We start from the raw sequence: 17889 nt of genomic DNA, 5'->3' as shown, positions 1-17889 counted from the left end.
GTACTCTACTGATGCCATTTGAAATTTAATACATACTAGTAATTACTTTTAGTTTCCATATTACTGTAGTTAGTACTAATAACAGTGATGTATTTACAGATAACTTGAAACAAATCTTAAGTGTTCTATGTCAGTTTAACAGCCTCACCAAGAATTATTCATGGATTTTCAAATTCTTGGGACAGGAGCCCATTATCATAGATAATTGTACAGTATGTGCATTAAGGTTGAAAGACCCTAGAAGTAATATAAATCATTATAAGAAAAAAATGGCCATTTCAAAAACCTTTCCCCCATCGTGACAATAATACTGTGGTCACAGCAGCTCAGCCATCTTTGCATTAAACTCTTTGGTTTTATATTTTTATTGTATTCACAACAAAGAATTAACTTGAAAAATAGGTAAGAAATTCACAAACTTTGCGACTTCAACTTTGCGACTTCAACTTTGCGACTTCATTAACAAAAATTATCATGATTTAAAAATGGACATAAAGCCCCCAAAATCAATATTCATTAATAATAGATTAAAGTACTTAACCTAAAATTCAAATACTATATAACAATTAAACACAAAACATTTTTACTTACTGTGTTCATCAAAGTTGATTCTGAATTTGCCACTAACACAAATACATCAGCATCAAGGCAATGCTTGTCAATCCATTCATCTAAGCTTTCTGAGACATCTATGCCAGGGGAATCAACAAGAACAACATCATCTCTGAGAAGCGGGCATCTTGTTTTTGGCCAGTGAATACGCACTAAAGAGGAATCACCTAATTTATTATTACACAGGGCATGGGCTAACTGACCTATACCCTTTATGTTTTGTTTCTCACAATTTCCTTCTGTCGTCAAGTAAGGTTCACTTGTTTCCACTCCTTCAACCTGTAAAACAAGACCTTAACGTAACTCTTTGTCATGAAAATTACTGAAATAATTAAATCTATATAAGTACTATTACGCAAAGACCTACAAATTCAACAAAATTTGCCTTGTAAAGCATAATGAATAATTTTCCATTTCTAAGATATCATTATTCATTATGTTAGCATTTTCTTAGGAAGAATAAACTAAATGGCCACTGAAATTACTCAGAAGCTTCCACAGAAAAGAATGTAACAATGAAAAAAACTGAGCAGACATATGGCAGGGGTCCATCTGCTTCAAGAAAGATAAAAAAAAACTCAAATTGTTAGACTTTCTTTTTTTTTAAGCTCTGGATGGCATGTCTAGTGTTCCCAGGGTAGCTCTTGGCCAATTACTACTTATTTATGACATATATTTAAGATACAGCATATAATTTTGTGTTGAAAGCAGGCTTATTGCTATGGAGATGTGTCATTCTCTTTGCACTGATTTCATCTCTAAGTACAGAACTCTGACTGTTCAATCTGTTAACCCTTAAACGCCGAAGGGGTATATTAAAAATCGTCTTCCGTCCGTGCCGGGGGGGGGGGGGGGGGGGGGGGGGGGGGGGGGGGGGGGGGGGGGGGTGGGGGGGGGGGGGGGGGGGGGGGGGGGGGGGGTCGGAAAAAATATTTTTTTTTTTCAAAAAAATCACAGTGCGCTTAGTTTTCAAGATTAGAGTTCATTTTTGTTCCTCCTTTTTTTGTCATGCCTGAAATTTAGTATGCAATCATCAGAAAAAAAATTAAATGAAAAAAAATTATCATTATCATTACATAAATAATGCAGTATATGATAGCACGAAAACAATATTTCACTATATATTTGTATTTCAATCGTGCTATGCGCAAAACGGTTAAAGGTAACAAGTTAACCCCCTTATTTTCGTTGTAATGTACACTAAATTGCAATAATTTTGGTATAACACATTGTAAAATGATAAAAGCAACACAGAGAAAATATATCACTTAAAAATGATGCATGAATTCGTAACACGCTGACGTAAACAAATATTTTTTTCAAAAATTCACCATAAATCTAAATATTATCCTAGAGACTTCCAATTGTTTCAAATGAAGACAAATGATGAATATTACTATACTGTAAGAGTGTTAGCTTACAATTGCAGTTTTCTACCATATCTGACGAGTTAAAGTTGACCAAATGTCGAATTTTTTTATATTTTTTTTTTTTTATATGCAATTATTTTTTATTTTAGAAATTAGAAAAGCTACAACATTCAAATATTTTTCGTTTTATTCTACATAAAATTGCGCACATTTTCATATATAAAACTCTATGAAATGCCTAATATGAAATGGAGCAAATAAATTTCCGAGAATGCGAACGTACACATTTCGGAGATTTGCGGGGGTAGAATCTGCGCGGCGGAGGGAAGGAAATTTTTTTTTTTTAAATTCACCATAATTCTAAATATTGTGCTAGAGACATCAAATTCGTTTCAAGATGAAGATAAATGACTGAATATTACTAGACTGTAAGAGTGTTTGCTTACAATTGCGTTTTTCGACCATTTCGGTAGAGTCAAAGTTGACCGAACGTGGTTTTTTTTCTATTTATCGTGATTTACTATATATGCAAATACAGTGGGGCCCTCCCGGTTATCCACGGGGGATAGGGCCTAGAACCCCCCCGTGATAAGTAAATACCCGTGTTATCCTGATACCCCCCCTCTAAAAATTGCTTAAAACTGCCTACTTTAATAGTTAACCCACCCAAGACCACTATTCCAATGTTTATAACTGCCTACTTTAGTTCAAACACCAAACAAATATGTTTTCAACTATCACCTAAAACTAAATTCAAGACAGTTTTAAAAGTTATTGTACAAAATTAGCCTTAAAAAATAAATGTAGTATATGTACTACTGTACATAGGTATGTAGCCTAACTAGCCTAGGGATTACAGCTAGAAGCCTACATACGCCATGGTGGGCCTCTTTTTTTTTTTACAAGGAAAGAGAGGATGAGTGGTAAGAGAACTATCAAAATATGTAAATCATATGGGCTACTCACCAACAATCTATGTTGATAAAAGATGGCGACGATTTTGCAGTGCAATTCAGTAATATAATAACGATAATGCTACCAACAGTATGCAGCGAAACATCTCTTCCCTTCGTCACAACACGTTAATACTAGTATATTCCACGTAAAAACCTTCATCTGACCTTTAGGCGTCTTTCCCATAAGAGTAAAAGAATCAGGGCTTTTGGATGCACATAATTAAACTCGTTTATATGGGTACAATTTAAAGAACGCGCCGCACACCACATTTCATAACAACACCAAACAAACGTTTTGTAGGCCAGTGTTGCCCAACTGGGAATGGCAATTTCTTGCTAGATTTTGTTCCATAAAAGGCTAAAAAAATCACATACCGTATATACTCGAATAACGTGCAATCTCCCATATCGTGCAACCCCCTAATTTTCACCAATAAACAGTGGTTTTGTGTTTTTGTCATGTATCTCATGTATCATGCAAGTTCATAAGGTTGGTGGTTAGCTGCTAATGGCCGAGTCATTCAGATGTGTGCTGATGCTAGTCAATTTACGGTAATTTTCTTATTAATCTCGAGAATTGAATAGAAAATCTCAAGATTAAAAAAAAAATCCCAAGATAATAAAATAATTGTAAAAATAACACGCCTTGGAGTCCTTAATCATTCTCTCTCTCTCTCTCTCTCTCTCTCTCTCTCTCTCTCTCTCTCTCTCTCTCTCTCTCTCTCTCTCTCTCTCTCTCTCTCTCTCTCTCTCTCAGGAATAAATACGTACGTACTGTAATTTGCAGTAAATGTGTAGACATTGTGTGCGTGTTTTAAAAAATGTGCAGTCACACACATTCCGATGTTTCGGTTTTTGGAATTTTTCAGATTTCGGAAATGTGAGGTCAGATGCATAATCAAACAAAACACCACTACTGCAGCAAAAACATTTTTTCCCTTTATGTTTTTCATTATTGTTATTTATTAATTACAGTTTTATTTAAATAAATATTAATATAATACTGTTAAATGAATGTGAGATAATTAAGATCACCTATAATAAAATAGTGGGACAATTAATACCATATGTTCACTAATAGGTATTATTTTCAAAACAAACATTCCGTAAAACACAAAAAATATATGTACATAACAATCAAAAATATAATAATGTTTGCAGTTCAACTTGTGAATTTTAACAATAAGTATGACTATATAATATATTTTTACCATATCGATCTTGAAGTTGAAGAGTCGTAAAATTCTGAGGATGGTCCGGGAAAAGGATTTGTACTTGTGATTACGTATCGCTACAACACATGTGGTATTTTCATACCACTATATTGATGACGCATCGCTACGACACACTGGTGTTTTTCATACCACTATACGTTAAAGTAAAAAACATGACATAGAATCGACTTTGCGACTTCGTTCACTTTGATATTTTTAACGATACAATAACTATCATTTGTACTACTAAAACCATCTTCACATAAGTAATTTTTTGTAAGATATGTGTTGTTGCAAAAGCTAGCTTATACATAAAAGGCTTTTATAATTTAAGTCATCTTAGATATCATATGCACCCAAACTCATTTGTGGGGAAATTTACTACTGTTTCCTCGGATATTGAAATACTTTAGCATCATTCAAACACTTTAATAATATAATGCATAAATACTAGGCTATACATATTTACACGTATACAAATACTACATACAGTTATATACACATACTTTTATATACAAAGTTAACAGTTATATACATACTTTTATATACAAAGTTAATAATATGAATAGTGATCAGACGACAGCTGTGCACTGGACTATGTACGTACTACTTGGAAGATAAAACGAACAAAAATTTTGTTGTTGTTAGTCGCCGGGATAGATTAACATTTTTTCCAGAGATTAAAAAGCTGAATTTGTTTTGAAGGTATGTCAACCGCGATATTATATTATTGTTTTCACGAAGGAATAATTATATAAAGAAAATTATTGAGTAATTTTTGCCGTCAGCAGTCAGAAAATCACGAACATGGTAACGTTCAAACCTAGTGCCATCCATGGCGTATGTCTATAAATAGAACAGAAGCAGAGGGCAGTCATTGGATAACAGATCTCCATGGCTACCAACCAACCAATCAGGTGTTAGTTATACTACTCTCAAAACAAAATTCAGCTCTTTAATCTCTGGAAAAATGTTAATCTATCCGGCGGACTAACAAACAACAAAATTTTTTTGTTTTTTTTGTTTGTTATCTTCCAAGTACATAGTACGTACGTAGTCCAGTGCACAGCTGTCGTCTGATCCACTACTCATATGATTAATTTTGTTTATTATAAAAAGTATGTGTATATAACTGTTAACTTTGTATATAAAAGTATTGTGTATATAAACTGTATGTAGTATATTTGCATACGATGTAAAATATTGTATAGCCTAGTATTTATGCATTATATTATTAAAGTGTTTGAATAATGATGCTAAAGTATTTCAATATCCGAGGAAACAGTAGTAAATTTCCCCACAATGAGTTTGGGTACATATGTATATGGTGACTTAAATTATAAAAGCTTTTATGTATAAGCTAGCTTTTGTAACAACACATATCTTACGAAAAAATTACTTATGTGAAGATGGTTTAGTAGTACAAATGATAGTTATTGTATAGTTAAAAATATCAAAGTGAACGAAGTCGCAAAGTCGATTCTATGTCATGTTTTTCTAAACGCGTTGACTTAACCTGTTAAGCGTCACCCACGTAATAATACGTTTACCGCGATTCTACTCGGTAGCGCCTTCAACGGGATATTACGTTCAAAACCTTTGACTGTGCTTGTCAAGCCGTCAGACCCGTAATAATACGTTTACTCGTTATAGAAAGTGTAGGAACATCATTTGGTACACTCTCAGCACACGGGGAAACTTATTTCCAGCCTGGCAACTCTTTCCTGGTGGCGCTTATGCTAAAAAACTGCCTGTCCCTGTTGGTTTTCTTTCAATACGCTTCGGGCGTTTATCGAGACAAATTGGATTACGCGTCTTTCACAATGAATGTCCCAAAGGGAGGCGTATTTCTCAGGTGAGATCATTCAAATACTAGATGAGAGTCTGATATTGATAACCTATGATGATGAGAGCATCTAGTCTGAATCCTCCAGTGATGATACAAACTTTTCTTCCAATAGCGGGAGTGAATGCTTTCCAAGAGGTGAAGATTGAAAAAAATTTTCTTTGCCGAGTGATGACTCGAGAGAGAGAGAGAGAGAGAGAGAGAGATAGAGAGAGAGACGAGAGGAGAGGAGAGAGAGAGAGAGAGAGAGAGAAGAGACAATTTCCTTACAATTAAATACAGTAAGAATACAAATAACATAAAAATCAATATTAACTTTGAAAAACTATCATCAGTGCTATGATCGCTGATTACAAAAAAAGCGTTGACGGTACGTTAGCAGCGAGCTCATCCGGGGGAGGACGCTTAACAGGTTAAAGGAGAACGTTATTTTGGTTGTTTATCACTGGCACAAACCCATAACAATGCAGTGTATGTATGATAATTCTAAACTATTATTCACTACCAAAATAACGATGATATTTTGTATTGAAAATTAATGTTACGTATATTCCAAACATTATACTAGTAGCATGAATAGTACTATAAAAATTTCGAAAGATAATCTTGCTGTGAACGCTACCATAATTTGATTTTCTTATACGTACGTACATTTTGTCAGCTGGCTGGCCTCGCATAGATAAAATTGATTTCACTGATATGGAATTACTCCACGAATAGCCTTTTTATTATGAAGATATGACGATAATATATAAGGTAAAAAATGCTTTTATGTATTTTCGTTACGCTTCGTCGCCAATAACAAACAGCAATACTTACGATAATCTATGACAAATAGCGTTTGTATGACTTCATTGTTCAGAGAAGTTATATACGAATACTGCCAAATAATTATGAAGTTCGAATTAATTTTAGCCTTAATGTATTACTACTGTAATTACACTACCACTACTATTAAAATTTCTAAAAGTTTATCAAAACAAAAAATGTCGCTTTGAACGCAACCGTATACATAAACCATTTTCGTACTTAAAGGTATATGCTTACATTTTGTGGCTGGCCACTCCGACGATAAGTTGAGTGCAATGATGTGGAATTATTCTTCGAATAGGCTATTTATTATGAGATATGACTATAATATTTATGGTAAGAATGGTTTTATTACCTTTATTGTCTATTAATATCATAATGTGAATGTTTGTGTACGTTACGGTGGGGTTATCGCACTGCAACTACGCTTAGCCTACCAATGAACGTCGTACATAAACCTTGAATAGGCTATTTATTTCGAAGATAGGACAATAATATATTAGGTGAGAATGGTTTTATTATCTTTATTGTCAGTTAATATCATTATATGAGTCTTTAAATGAATGTTGGTAGTTATCGGACACGGCCGAGGGTTAGCCTACCGAAAAACATCGCATACGCAACACAACAAACCCGTGATGCAGCGATTCATACCAGTGATGTAACATGAGAAACGGTCCAAGAAAAAACCCGTGATTAACTGGATCCATGAATACTGATCCGTGAATAAGCGATGCCCCACTGTATTTCGAAAATGAGAAAAGCTACAACCTTCAATTATTTTTAGTTGTATTCTACATGAAATTGTGCACATTTTCATATATAAAACTTTATGTAACAGCTAATTTAAAATGGTGCAAACATTACCACAATCGCACGTATGATTTTTTCGGAAGTTACCACGCGGACGTAAGGAAAATGTTATTTTTTTCATAAATTCACCATAAATCAAAATATTGTGCTAGAGACTTCCAATTTGTTGCAAAATGAAGGTAAATGATTGAATATTACTAGAAGATAAGAGTTTTAGCTTACAATTGCGTTTTTCGACCATTTCGGTAGAGTCAAAGTTGACCGAAAGTTGAAAATGTGTCACTTATCATTTTTTATATGAAAATATTTCAAAACTCATAAAAGCTACAACCAGGGTGGGTTGTTTTTAGTTGTATTGTGCATGAAATTGCGCCACATTTCCATATATAAAACTTTATGTAATTCGGCTAATAAAATAAAATGGCAAACATTACCACAATCGCACGTATGATTTTTTTCGGAAGAGTTACCGCGCGGACGTAAGGAAAACGTTTTTTTCATACATTCACCATAAATAGAAATATTGTGGTAGAGACTTCAAATTTGTTGCAAAATGAAGGTAAATTATTGAATATTACTAAAATAAAAGAGTTTTAGCTTATAATTGCATTTTTCGAACATTTTGGTAGAGTCAAAGTTGACCGAAAGGTTGAAATTTTGGCACTTATCGTTATTTATATGAAAATATCTCAAAACTGATAAAAGCTACAATCATGAGTATTTTTTTTGTATTCTACATAAAAATGCGCACATTTTCATATACTATAATACTCCATGTAACGGCTAATTTAAAATGGTACAAAAATTATGTCAAAGTGACGAAATAATTTCCGAGATATGTCACCGATACTTTTTAGTGCAGCAAGAAAGAAATTCACGCTTGCGCGCCTGCGTAACGATTGTAAACAAAACAACACCTTGATCCGTGAACTCCCAGCATCCGCCCCCAAGGCGCGTGATCAAAAGTTTTCGGCTGGTAGGCCTATAAGTATTTTTCCGCGAATTTTTAAAAAAAACTTTTGTATGTCGACGTAAAATACGTCCAGTCAGCACCGAGAGACAAAAAATGTCGACGTAAAATACGTTCAGTCGGCGTTAAAGTTAATAAAAATTCAACTAAATGAATCCCTATCAATCTGTTAATAAAGATTCAACTAAATGAATCCCTATCAAAACTTTAAAAGATATGACTGCAAAGCAGGTTTACAACAATGAATCCTCCCAACCCAGATCTTTTCAATAACAGTCTCTTAAACTACCTAGTTTAAATTTTACTTCTAAATTTCCTTTTCTGTACTGGGCTACTTTCCCTATTAAAGCCTTTGGGTAGCATTTTGCTTTTTCCAACTAGGGTTGTAGCTTGGCTCATATAAAAGTGTGGTCTTTGCTGCATGCTCTTATTACCATTTCAATCTATATTGTTGTTTGGTTAATTAAGGCTGTAAGTTAAAATTCTAAAATGATAAGGATGAATTTTCATATATGACATATCGTATACTTCCTAGTGCTATAAAGGAAGCTGGAAGTTGAAGATTTCAGCTTAAATTATAAACCAGCACACTCTTTAAATAATTTGACTTTTGCTTTTCCAGGACACAGATATATATAATATATATTATATATATATATATATATATATATATATATATATATATATATATATATATATATATATATATATATATATATAAAAGATGTTATAACTCTATATCATAAGTTAACAAATACTTACTTGCAGAAAGCAATTGGTAGTGTGGCCAATACCAGATGGCAGGATCTTATCGCCCAGCATAGCGTTAATAACTGTGCTCTTTCCATTTGATGTTCTTCCAAAGAAAGCCACCTACAACAAAATGAATTATTGCTTTATATGATAACTTTAATATGCCTCTAAAAATGAATATTATGTAATCCTCATAGAAAAATAGCAAAACTATCTCAAAGGCACTGTCAAAGTGCTCCTCCATCAGAAAAAATAAATATAAAAAATGACATGCAGTGACTATACATGAATGACCACATATACAACAAATTCATAAACCCAATTATAGTAATGGCATTTCAAAAAATGAAGTTAACAGAATACTTTGTAGCATAAAAAATTATTACCAGCTTTCCGGTAAATTCCATGTTTTACAATAAAAAAAAGATTTTGTATAAGCCAATTAATCATAATCAGCCCAATTCAGTCAACTGTCTGCTAACCAACACCTCTCATTCTTCAGTAATAAACCCTAACTGGATGTGAGGGAAGGAGATAAGGGTAATGAAAACTATAATTAAAGGGATTGTATAAAAATGTACTTTACAGTGAAAATAAAGTTAGCTACCCATACCAGAGTAATGGATAAAATGGACAACATAATCCTAAACAGTTTGCCCAACAAGAATCAGAGGTGCCGATGCAGGTACTTCAATAAAAAAAAAAAACCTATGCAAGGTATATACTAAAGGGAAAAGGGATGATGTCATGGTAACATGGAATAGGGTGAATAACTATACTCTGTTTTTTTCCATCTGTCCATCCGCCTGTGGTGGCCGCTCATGGTAACACTACGTCCCGGGCTTTAAATAGTTACGCTAAGTGTAAGTTTTAGGTAAAATAAAAGGATATCTTGGTGTATTTACTGTATGCGAATTATACCATTAATATTCAAAAAAATAGGATTTATTTAAAGCCCACGACGCATTGTTACCATGCGCAAACACCACAGGCGGATGGACAGATGGAAAAAAAACAGAGTATAGATTCCTTCAACCTCCAGTGCATGACTTGCCAAAGCAATTAAGACTCAAAAGAAACATCTAAGGAATATACCACAACCAAATAGCATGTGAATAAACTTTCAAAGGCTAGCTCCAAAAATAGCACAAAGCTCCTGGTAATACAAAAGAGCAGAAAGTGGAAGGGCACTTGAACCTGTAGGGCACTGATCGTGAGCTATGTGAGGAATCTAATGTGGGAAGGAAGCTTGGCAAGATCCAAGCCACTGAAGCCACAACTTGATATCTCTCACCAACTAGGGAGGTAAACTCCTAAAAAGGAACAAGGCAAGGCAACAAACATGTTATTGTTAGTATACAATAAGGTTTTGTACATACTTACCTGGCAGATATATACTTAGCTTTACGTCTCTGACGTCACGACAGAATTCAAAACTCGCGGCACACGCGACAGGTAGGTCAGGTGATCTACCTTACCCGCCGCTGGGTGGCGGCTGTAAGAACCAATCTCCCTTTCCAGCCAGAATTTTTCTCTTCCACCTGTCTCCTGAGGGGAGGGAGGGGAGGCTGGGCGGGCCTCAATCGTATATATCTGCCAGGTAAGTATGTACAAAACCTTATTGTATACTAACAATAACATTTTTGTACATGAACTTTCCTGTCAGATATATACTTAGCTGATTGACACCCTTGGTGGAGGGAAAGAGACAGCAATATAAATATAGAAAAAGGGGATAACAACACTTGTTGTAGGATGTAAAATACAACCTTGGTTCTTACCTGTTTAGGCAGAAGACTTCGTAGTTACTGTCTATGAGTCTGCGTTGCCTGAAGAGCTTCAGCGAGGGCGTGACCTACAGCTGACAGACTCTTTGGGTCTATCAAAGGGATTTGGTTATCCGCTTACTTGATAGAATCCGAGCAGGATCTTGTCAAAGGGGATTCGCCCACTATATGACAGAACCTAACACTATCATTGCAAGGAGCTCAAACATAACCCGATCACCTAACCAATCTAATCATTGTTAGACCTACGACATGAAAGACATGCCTATCCGCATGTCTTTCAAACAACCAAAAACTTACAACCTAAACAAGGGGAAAATATATACTACAAAGGATATGTCTCAGCTCCCTGCCCCAGCACCGAATCCGCCGATACGTACGGGCCTAACGCGAAGCACTTTTCATACGTAATTTTGACGTCTCTCAGATAGTGGTTTGCGAAGACTGAGTTGCAACGCCAGAATGTTGCCTTCATAATATTACTCAGGGATATGTTTTTGTTGAAAGTTAATGACGTGGCAATAGCTCTTACCTCATGAGCTTTGACCTTAAGAAGTTTGAATTGACTTTCATCACATATCGCATGTGCTTCTTTCACCAGGCTTCTGATAAAGAAAGAAAGCGCATTCTTCGAAAGAGTCCTCCTTGGATCTCTTACAGAGCACCAAAGGTTGACATCATTGCCCTTAAGTTTTTTTTCTTTCTTTCTCTGCAGATAAAACTTTAAACTTCGTACTGGGCAAAGTGACCTCTCTGCTTCCTCGCCTACTAATGCAGACCAAGCCTTGGACTTCAAAGCTCCTAGGCCAAGGATTTGAGGGGTTCTCGTTCTTAGCCAAGAACGAAGGTAGGAATGCACAGATAGCTGCATCTCCTCTGAATCCCACATTTCCTTCTAATGCATGGAGTTCACTAACCCTCTTTGTGGAAGCCAATGCCATGAGAAAAAGTGTCTTCCTCGTGAGGTCTCTAAAAGAGGCAGACTGAGGCGGTTCGAACTTAGGGGACCTCAGGAATCGTAGCACTACATCCAGATTCCAACTCGGAATCTCTGGCGAAACCTTTTTGGATGTTTCAAAAGATCTTAATAGATCATGAAGGTCCTTGTCTTCTGAAATGTTTAAGTTTCTGTGCCTAAACACTGCAGACAGCATGCTACGATAACCTTTAATGGTTGATACCGCCAGTCCACTTTTCTCCCTAAGGAAAAGTAAGAAGTCTGCTATTTGGGTTACAGAGGTACTGGAAGAGGAAAAGTGATGGTTCCTACACCACCGTCGAAAGACGTCCCACTTCGATTGGTTGACTCTAAGGTAGAAGGCCTTCTTGCTGCTGCGATAGCCGTTGCAACTCGTTGCAGTCTGTAGCCAGTCAGATCTAGAGCAGGGAGTTTTTGTGATACCTGTCGAAGTGGGGTTGTCTGAGCAGATCGATCCTCTGTGGTAAGTTTCTCGGAAGATCTACTAACCATTCAGTACCTCTGTGAACCATACTTGTGCGGGCCAGAACGGGGCTACCAGCGTCATCCTTGCTGCCTCTGATTCTGCAAATTTCTTGAGTCTCTCTCCCAGTATCTTGAATGGAGGAAAAGCATACATGTCTAGGCCCTTCCAATCTAGGAGAAAAGCATCTATAGACACTGCCCTCGGGTCCGATATCGGAGAGCAGTAGTTGGCTATCCTCGCATTCTTGGCTGTGGCGAAAGAGGTCTATATGAGGCCTGCCCCAAAGATTCCACAGGTCCTGGCAAACATCCTCGTGAAGAGTCCACTCTGCAGGCAGGACTTGATCTTTCCTGCTTAGGAGGTCTGCTCTGACGTCTTTTCTCCTGTACGACCTGGTAAGGAGACAAATCTTCCTTTCCTCTGCCCACAGCAGAAGTTCTTTTTGCTGTCTCGTACAGGGAGAAAGAGTGAGTCCCCCCCTGCTTCCTGATGTATGCCAGGGCCGTGGTGTTGTCCGAGTTGATCTGTACTGCCGAAGCTAGGACGTAGGGCTCGAATGCTTTCAAAGCTAGCCAAACAGCCATCAGCTCTTTCTTGTTGATGTGCCAGGTCACCTGTTCTTTTTCTTCCAGGTGCCTGACACTTCTCTTGAGCCGAGCGTTGCTCCCAAACCTGTTTCCGACGCGTCGGAATACAACACTTGGTTGGGGTTCGGAATGTGAAGGGACATCCCTTCTGCAAACCTGAGAGGGTTGGCCCACCAAGAGAGGTCCTTCTTGATTTCTCTTGAGATCTCAAAGGAGAACTCTAGGTTTTGCGAACGACACCTCCAGTTTCGATGTAGAAAGAACTGGAGAGGTCTGAGGTGCAATTTCCTTCCTATAAAGAAAGGAATTGCTCCAACGAGGAGAGTGTCCCCCAACAAACTCATCCACTCCCTCGCTGTGCATACGTCTTTCTCTAGGAAGGCTTTTGACTTTCTCTGACCCTCGGGCTATCCTTTCTGGAGACGGAAAAGCCCGAAAATCCAGAGAAGAAACCATCCGAATCCCCAGATAGATACGATCTCGACTGGGGATCAACTGAGACTTTTGAAAGTTCACCAAAAGTCCAGAGAACTCGCCATGAAAAGGGTCTTTTGTAGGCTCCTCCAAACTCTTTTCTGTGACTTGGCTCTGATTAGCCAGTCGTCCAAGTAAAGGGACACCCTGACTCCCTCCAAGTGTAGCCATCTTGCTACATTTTCATTAGTCCTGTGAAGACCTGAGGGGCTGTTGAAAGGCCGAAACACAAGCCCTGAACTGGAATATCCTTCCTCCCATCATGAACCTGAGGTATTTCCTTGAAGAAGGATGGATAGGCACATGGAAGTAAGCGTCCTGAAGATCTAGGGACACCATCCAATCCCCTGGACGAAGAGCCGCCAACATTGAGGATGTCGTCTCCATGGCGAACTTCCTCTTTTCTACAAAGAAATTCAGGGCGCTTACATCCAGAAACCGGTCTCCATCCTCCTGAAGCTTTTGGAACTAGAAATAGGCGGTTGTAGCCGCTGAGCATGGGTCACTCACTAGCTCTAAAAGCCTCTTTCTCGAACATTTGTTCCACTGCCTGTGTTAGAGCGAGGCTCATGATGGGATCCCTGTACCTGGCCACCAACTCCCTCGGAGTCGTCGTCAACGGTGGTCTTTCCGTAAAGAGAATCAGGTATCCTTTCCGGATAATCGAGAGGGCCAGTTGTCCGCTCCTCTCTTTGCCCAGGCTTCCGAGAATCTTTAGAAGCCTGGCACCTACTGATGTCTGGAGGACTACTTCCCTACTTCTTAGCTCTGGAAGAGCGTGAGAAGGATCTACCTCTCTTGAATGGTCTATTACCTCTAGAGGTAGAGGCTCTAGAAGGAGGGCCCCCTCGAAAGGGCTCCTGTAACAGCTGGAGTCTCCTTCTTAGTCTTCGTCTGGAAGGCGGTCTTAGGTTTCCGGTGCCGACTGAGCGAGCATGTCTTGAGTCGCCTTCGCAGAGATAGATCCTGAGATGTTCCTGGATTATCTTCTTCGGGAAGAGAAGAGGCTGAGAGCTGCGAATACAGAAGCGAGGCTCTTTGAGCATGCGAGACGGACTTTGTAAGAAAAGAGCAGAAGGACTGATCTCTTCTTAAGAACAAACCCCTGCTCCAAACAGTGGAAGGGGCTACATTCGCTCGATCCATCTCTAACTGCCTTATCAATGCACGTTAGAACACTGTTGAGATCTTCTGGCGAAATAGAAATCCGGGTTCTGAGTCTTTTTAGCCAAGACCCCCCCCAAAGACCAGTCAAGGAAGTTGAAGACTTCCAAGACTCTAAACATTCCCTTCAACAGGTGGTCGAGCTCGTTCATAGCCCATGGTAGTCTTAGCAGACAAGAGAGCCGAGCGTCGTGCTGCATCCACCAGTGAAGAGAAGTCCAGCGTCTGCAAATGACGGAAGACCCAGGCCTAGGGGTTCTCCAGACTCATACCAAAAACCTAGTCTGCCGTAAGCTTGGAAGGTGGAAAGAAAAAAACAGTCTTCCCTTTCTCCTCCTTGGAAAGCAGCCAATCACCAAAACCTCTCAAAGCCTTTTTCATTGAGATGGTTGGCTTCATCCTCACACAAGAGGAAACCTTCGTCTTCTTAGAAGTCGAGAATAACGAGAGAGGAGACGGAGGAGCGACGGGAGTAAGGGAGTCTCCAAACTCTTGAAGAAGAGATCTGTAAGGATCTTATAGGACGATACTGAAGAATCCTTAACTAAATCCTCTTCTGAAGGTTCCACTTCATCCACTGAAGAACCCTCGGCTTCTTTACGAGAGCAGTTGGACTTCTCTAAAGAAGTGCGTCTATCTAGGGAGTGTCTGGCAGCCGTCTGGCGCCTATCAGGGGAAGCCAAAGCTTCGGGAGAGCTCCTCTCGGAAAAGCGTCCTTCCTACTCTGATGAGTGCGTCCTCTTTGATCCTTAAGTCTACTCCTAGATTCCCGGGAGTCCAAAGGGGAGCGCCTGCTAGGAGAGGAGAGCCTACTATGCTCAAGGCGCCTAACAGGATCCATGCGCCTGTCCAAAGGAGAGCGGCTGCCTGGCGAACTGCGCCTACAAAAAGGAGAACGCCTACTAGGCTCTTGGCGCCTACTTACAGGAGAGCGAATCCCTGTAGAAAGAATGCCTACTCGGAGACCGGCGTCTACCATGCTCCACAAACTTTTTTTTTTTTTTTTTTAGATCGAGACTTATGGGTCTCTGCAAAAGGTAGTCTCTCAGCCGAGACATATCTTTCAGGCTCTTTACGCCTGTCCTGAACAGAGCGGCTATAGGAGAGCCGCGCCTATCAGGAGAAAAGCGCCTATCTTCCGCACCGCGCTTGGAAGCGGGAGAGCGTCTACTTGGGGAGTAGCGCCTACCAGGCTCTAGGCGCCTAACATACGGAGAGATCCTGTCTCTTGAAGAATCCATGAAAGAGGAGGCTCTCTTATCCGGAGATTGAAGGATCTTCGGAAAGGAGCGAGAAGACGAAGCTGTACGCTTATTCTTCAGACGAACGCCTACTAGGCGCTAGATTCCTTTCTACTGGAGAAATGAAGTCGCAGGAGAAAGTTCTTGGGCGATTGTCGCCTGGAAGACGACAAGCGTCTGCGAGGGAAGAGCGCCTCCTTCCATCCGCTGTTACAGGAGAGAGAGCCGCCTCCGAACTGAGAAGGAACGCAGGCGAAGGAATCCTAGACTTCTTGACTGGGAGAGAGACGTCCTTCTTACGACGCGTACCTCCAGCCAAGGAGCCTGCCAGCGCCGAAATCTGAGCTTGCAGCCCCGCAAGAATCCTAGCTGGAGATCTTGCAAAATCCTCCACAGGTGAAGAGGATCGAAGCCTACTCTGAGGCGAGAACTCCTGCTCCCTCCTGGGTTTCTTGATATCCACTTCCGGCTCTTCTGGAAAACATTCCGGGCTGGAAGGAAAGGCGCAAGGAGCCTTCCAGGCTCTCTTCAGCGGTCGCGATGAATCCGAGGCGCTCCATCCTCTTCTAGGCGAAGGTGAGGAAGAAGAAGAGAAGCATTGGCGCAATACCTCCTTCTTCGCGCGAACAAGGGCAGCCTGGGTACGAACATCAGGATCTACCGAGGGGACGCCTGATCGGTGGGAGTTCTCCCTAAACCTTCCTGCGGCTGTTGACTTTCCTCCTCCACTGGGACTGGGAGTCTGGAAGAGGTCTAGGCCTGGCAAGCATTAAGGAGCCGATCAGACGCACCCTCCACTGCACTGGGGTTCACTGCACAATTCACCTTCACTACTCTACCTTGCCAACGAACGAATCTTCTTCTCCATGCTAAGGATCGTGGCTCTCATGGTTGCCACTTCCGAAGTCGTATCTTTAGGTTCGATGCAGGGCGCAGGAGCCTGAAAACTGGAGAAGGTTCTAATGCTACAACAGGATTGTCTACTTCTACCTCGCTAATACGAGACTTACTAGAACTTCTAGAAGAAGCTTTTCTCACCCTGTCTTTCTCCAACTTCCTCAAGTAGGAAGAAAGAGCCTTCCATTCACCCTCATCCAACTTCTCACACTCATTACACGGGTTAACAAAAGAACATTCTTTCCCTCTACATTTCAAGCAAACTGTGTGAGGATCTACCGTAGCTTTCGGTAGCCTCACCTTGCATTCATCCATAGAGCACACCCTAAACATAGAAGATTTCTTAACCTCTACATCAGACATCTTGAAATCACAGAAAAATCCAAATCAATATCCAAAAAACAATCCACAAGTGCGTATGCCAAGCCAACAAGATCAGGTACTTCACCGAAAGTCAGTCCAAATAAATCCAAGGCAACGAGAATCGAATAAAGCTGTCAGGAGGTAACAACCACAGGTGTAGTCGTCACCGGCGACAGAAAAATTCTAGCTGGAAAGGGAGATTGGTTCTACAGCCGCCACCCAGCGGCGGGTAAGGTAGATCACCTGACCTACCTGTCGTGTGCCGCGAGTTTGAATTCTGTTGTGACGTCAGAGACGTAAAGCTAAGTATATATCTGACAGGAAAGTTCATGTACAAAAAAAGGGAATTCAAGAACAAGTCTTACTAAGAGATTCTCAGATGCAAACTCTGGGGCAAATGTAAGTCCCCCACAGAGTTCAAAAGTTGGGAAGAAAAGTTTTGTTGGAAAAAGTATGGAACCACCAAAATAATTAAAAGGGACATGGGCATTCAGGAATTTTTAGAGAATAGAATCTTGAGATGCAGGAAACAGGAAGAATGTCTGTCATAAGCCCAAAAAGCAATGTGAGACTGTTCAGACAACAAT

The 17889-nt window shown here is 39.6% G+C and overlaps 1 protein-coding gene across 1 annotated transcript in view; it reads right to left on the bottom strand.

The window, feature by feature from the left end:
* Positions 1–17889, bottom strand: part of LOC135200834 (transmembrane GTPase Marf-like) — a 79801-nt gene that overhangs the window by 45274 nt on the left and 16638 nt on the right. Inside the window, 2 exon segments of the mRNA XM_064229523.1 lie at positions 592–891; positions 9354–9464. Coding sequence (XP_064085593.1) covers positions 592–891; positions 9354–9464 — 411 coding nt within the window.

The sequence above is a fragment of the Macrobrachium nipponense genome, chromosome 27 (assembly GCF_015104395.2).
Source record: "Macrobrachium nipponense isolate FS-2020 chromosome 27, ASM1510439v2, whole genome shotgun sequence".
In the NCBI taxonomy this organism is placed as follows: Eukaryota; Metazoa; Arthropoda; class Malacostraca; order Decapoda; family Palaemonidae; genus Macrobrachium; species Macrobrachium nipponense.
The sequence above is the reverse complement of the archived record's forward strand: the minus strand, read 5'-3'. Positions and strand labels throughout refer to the sequence as shown.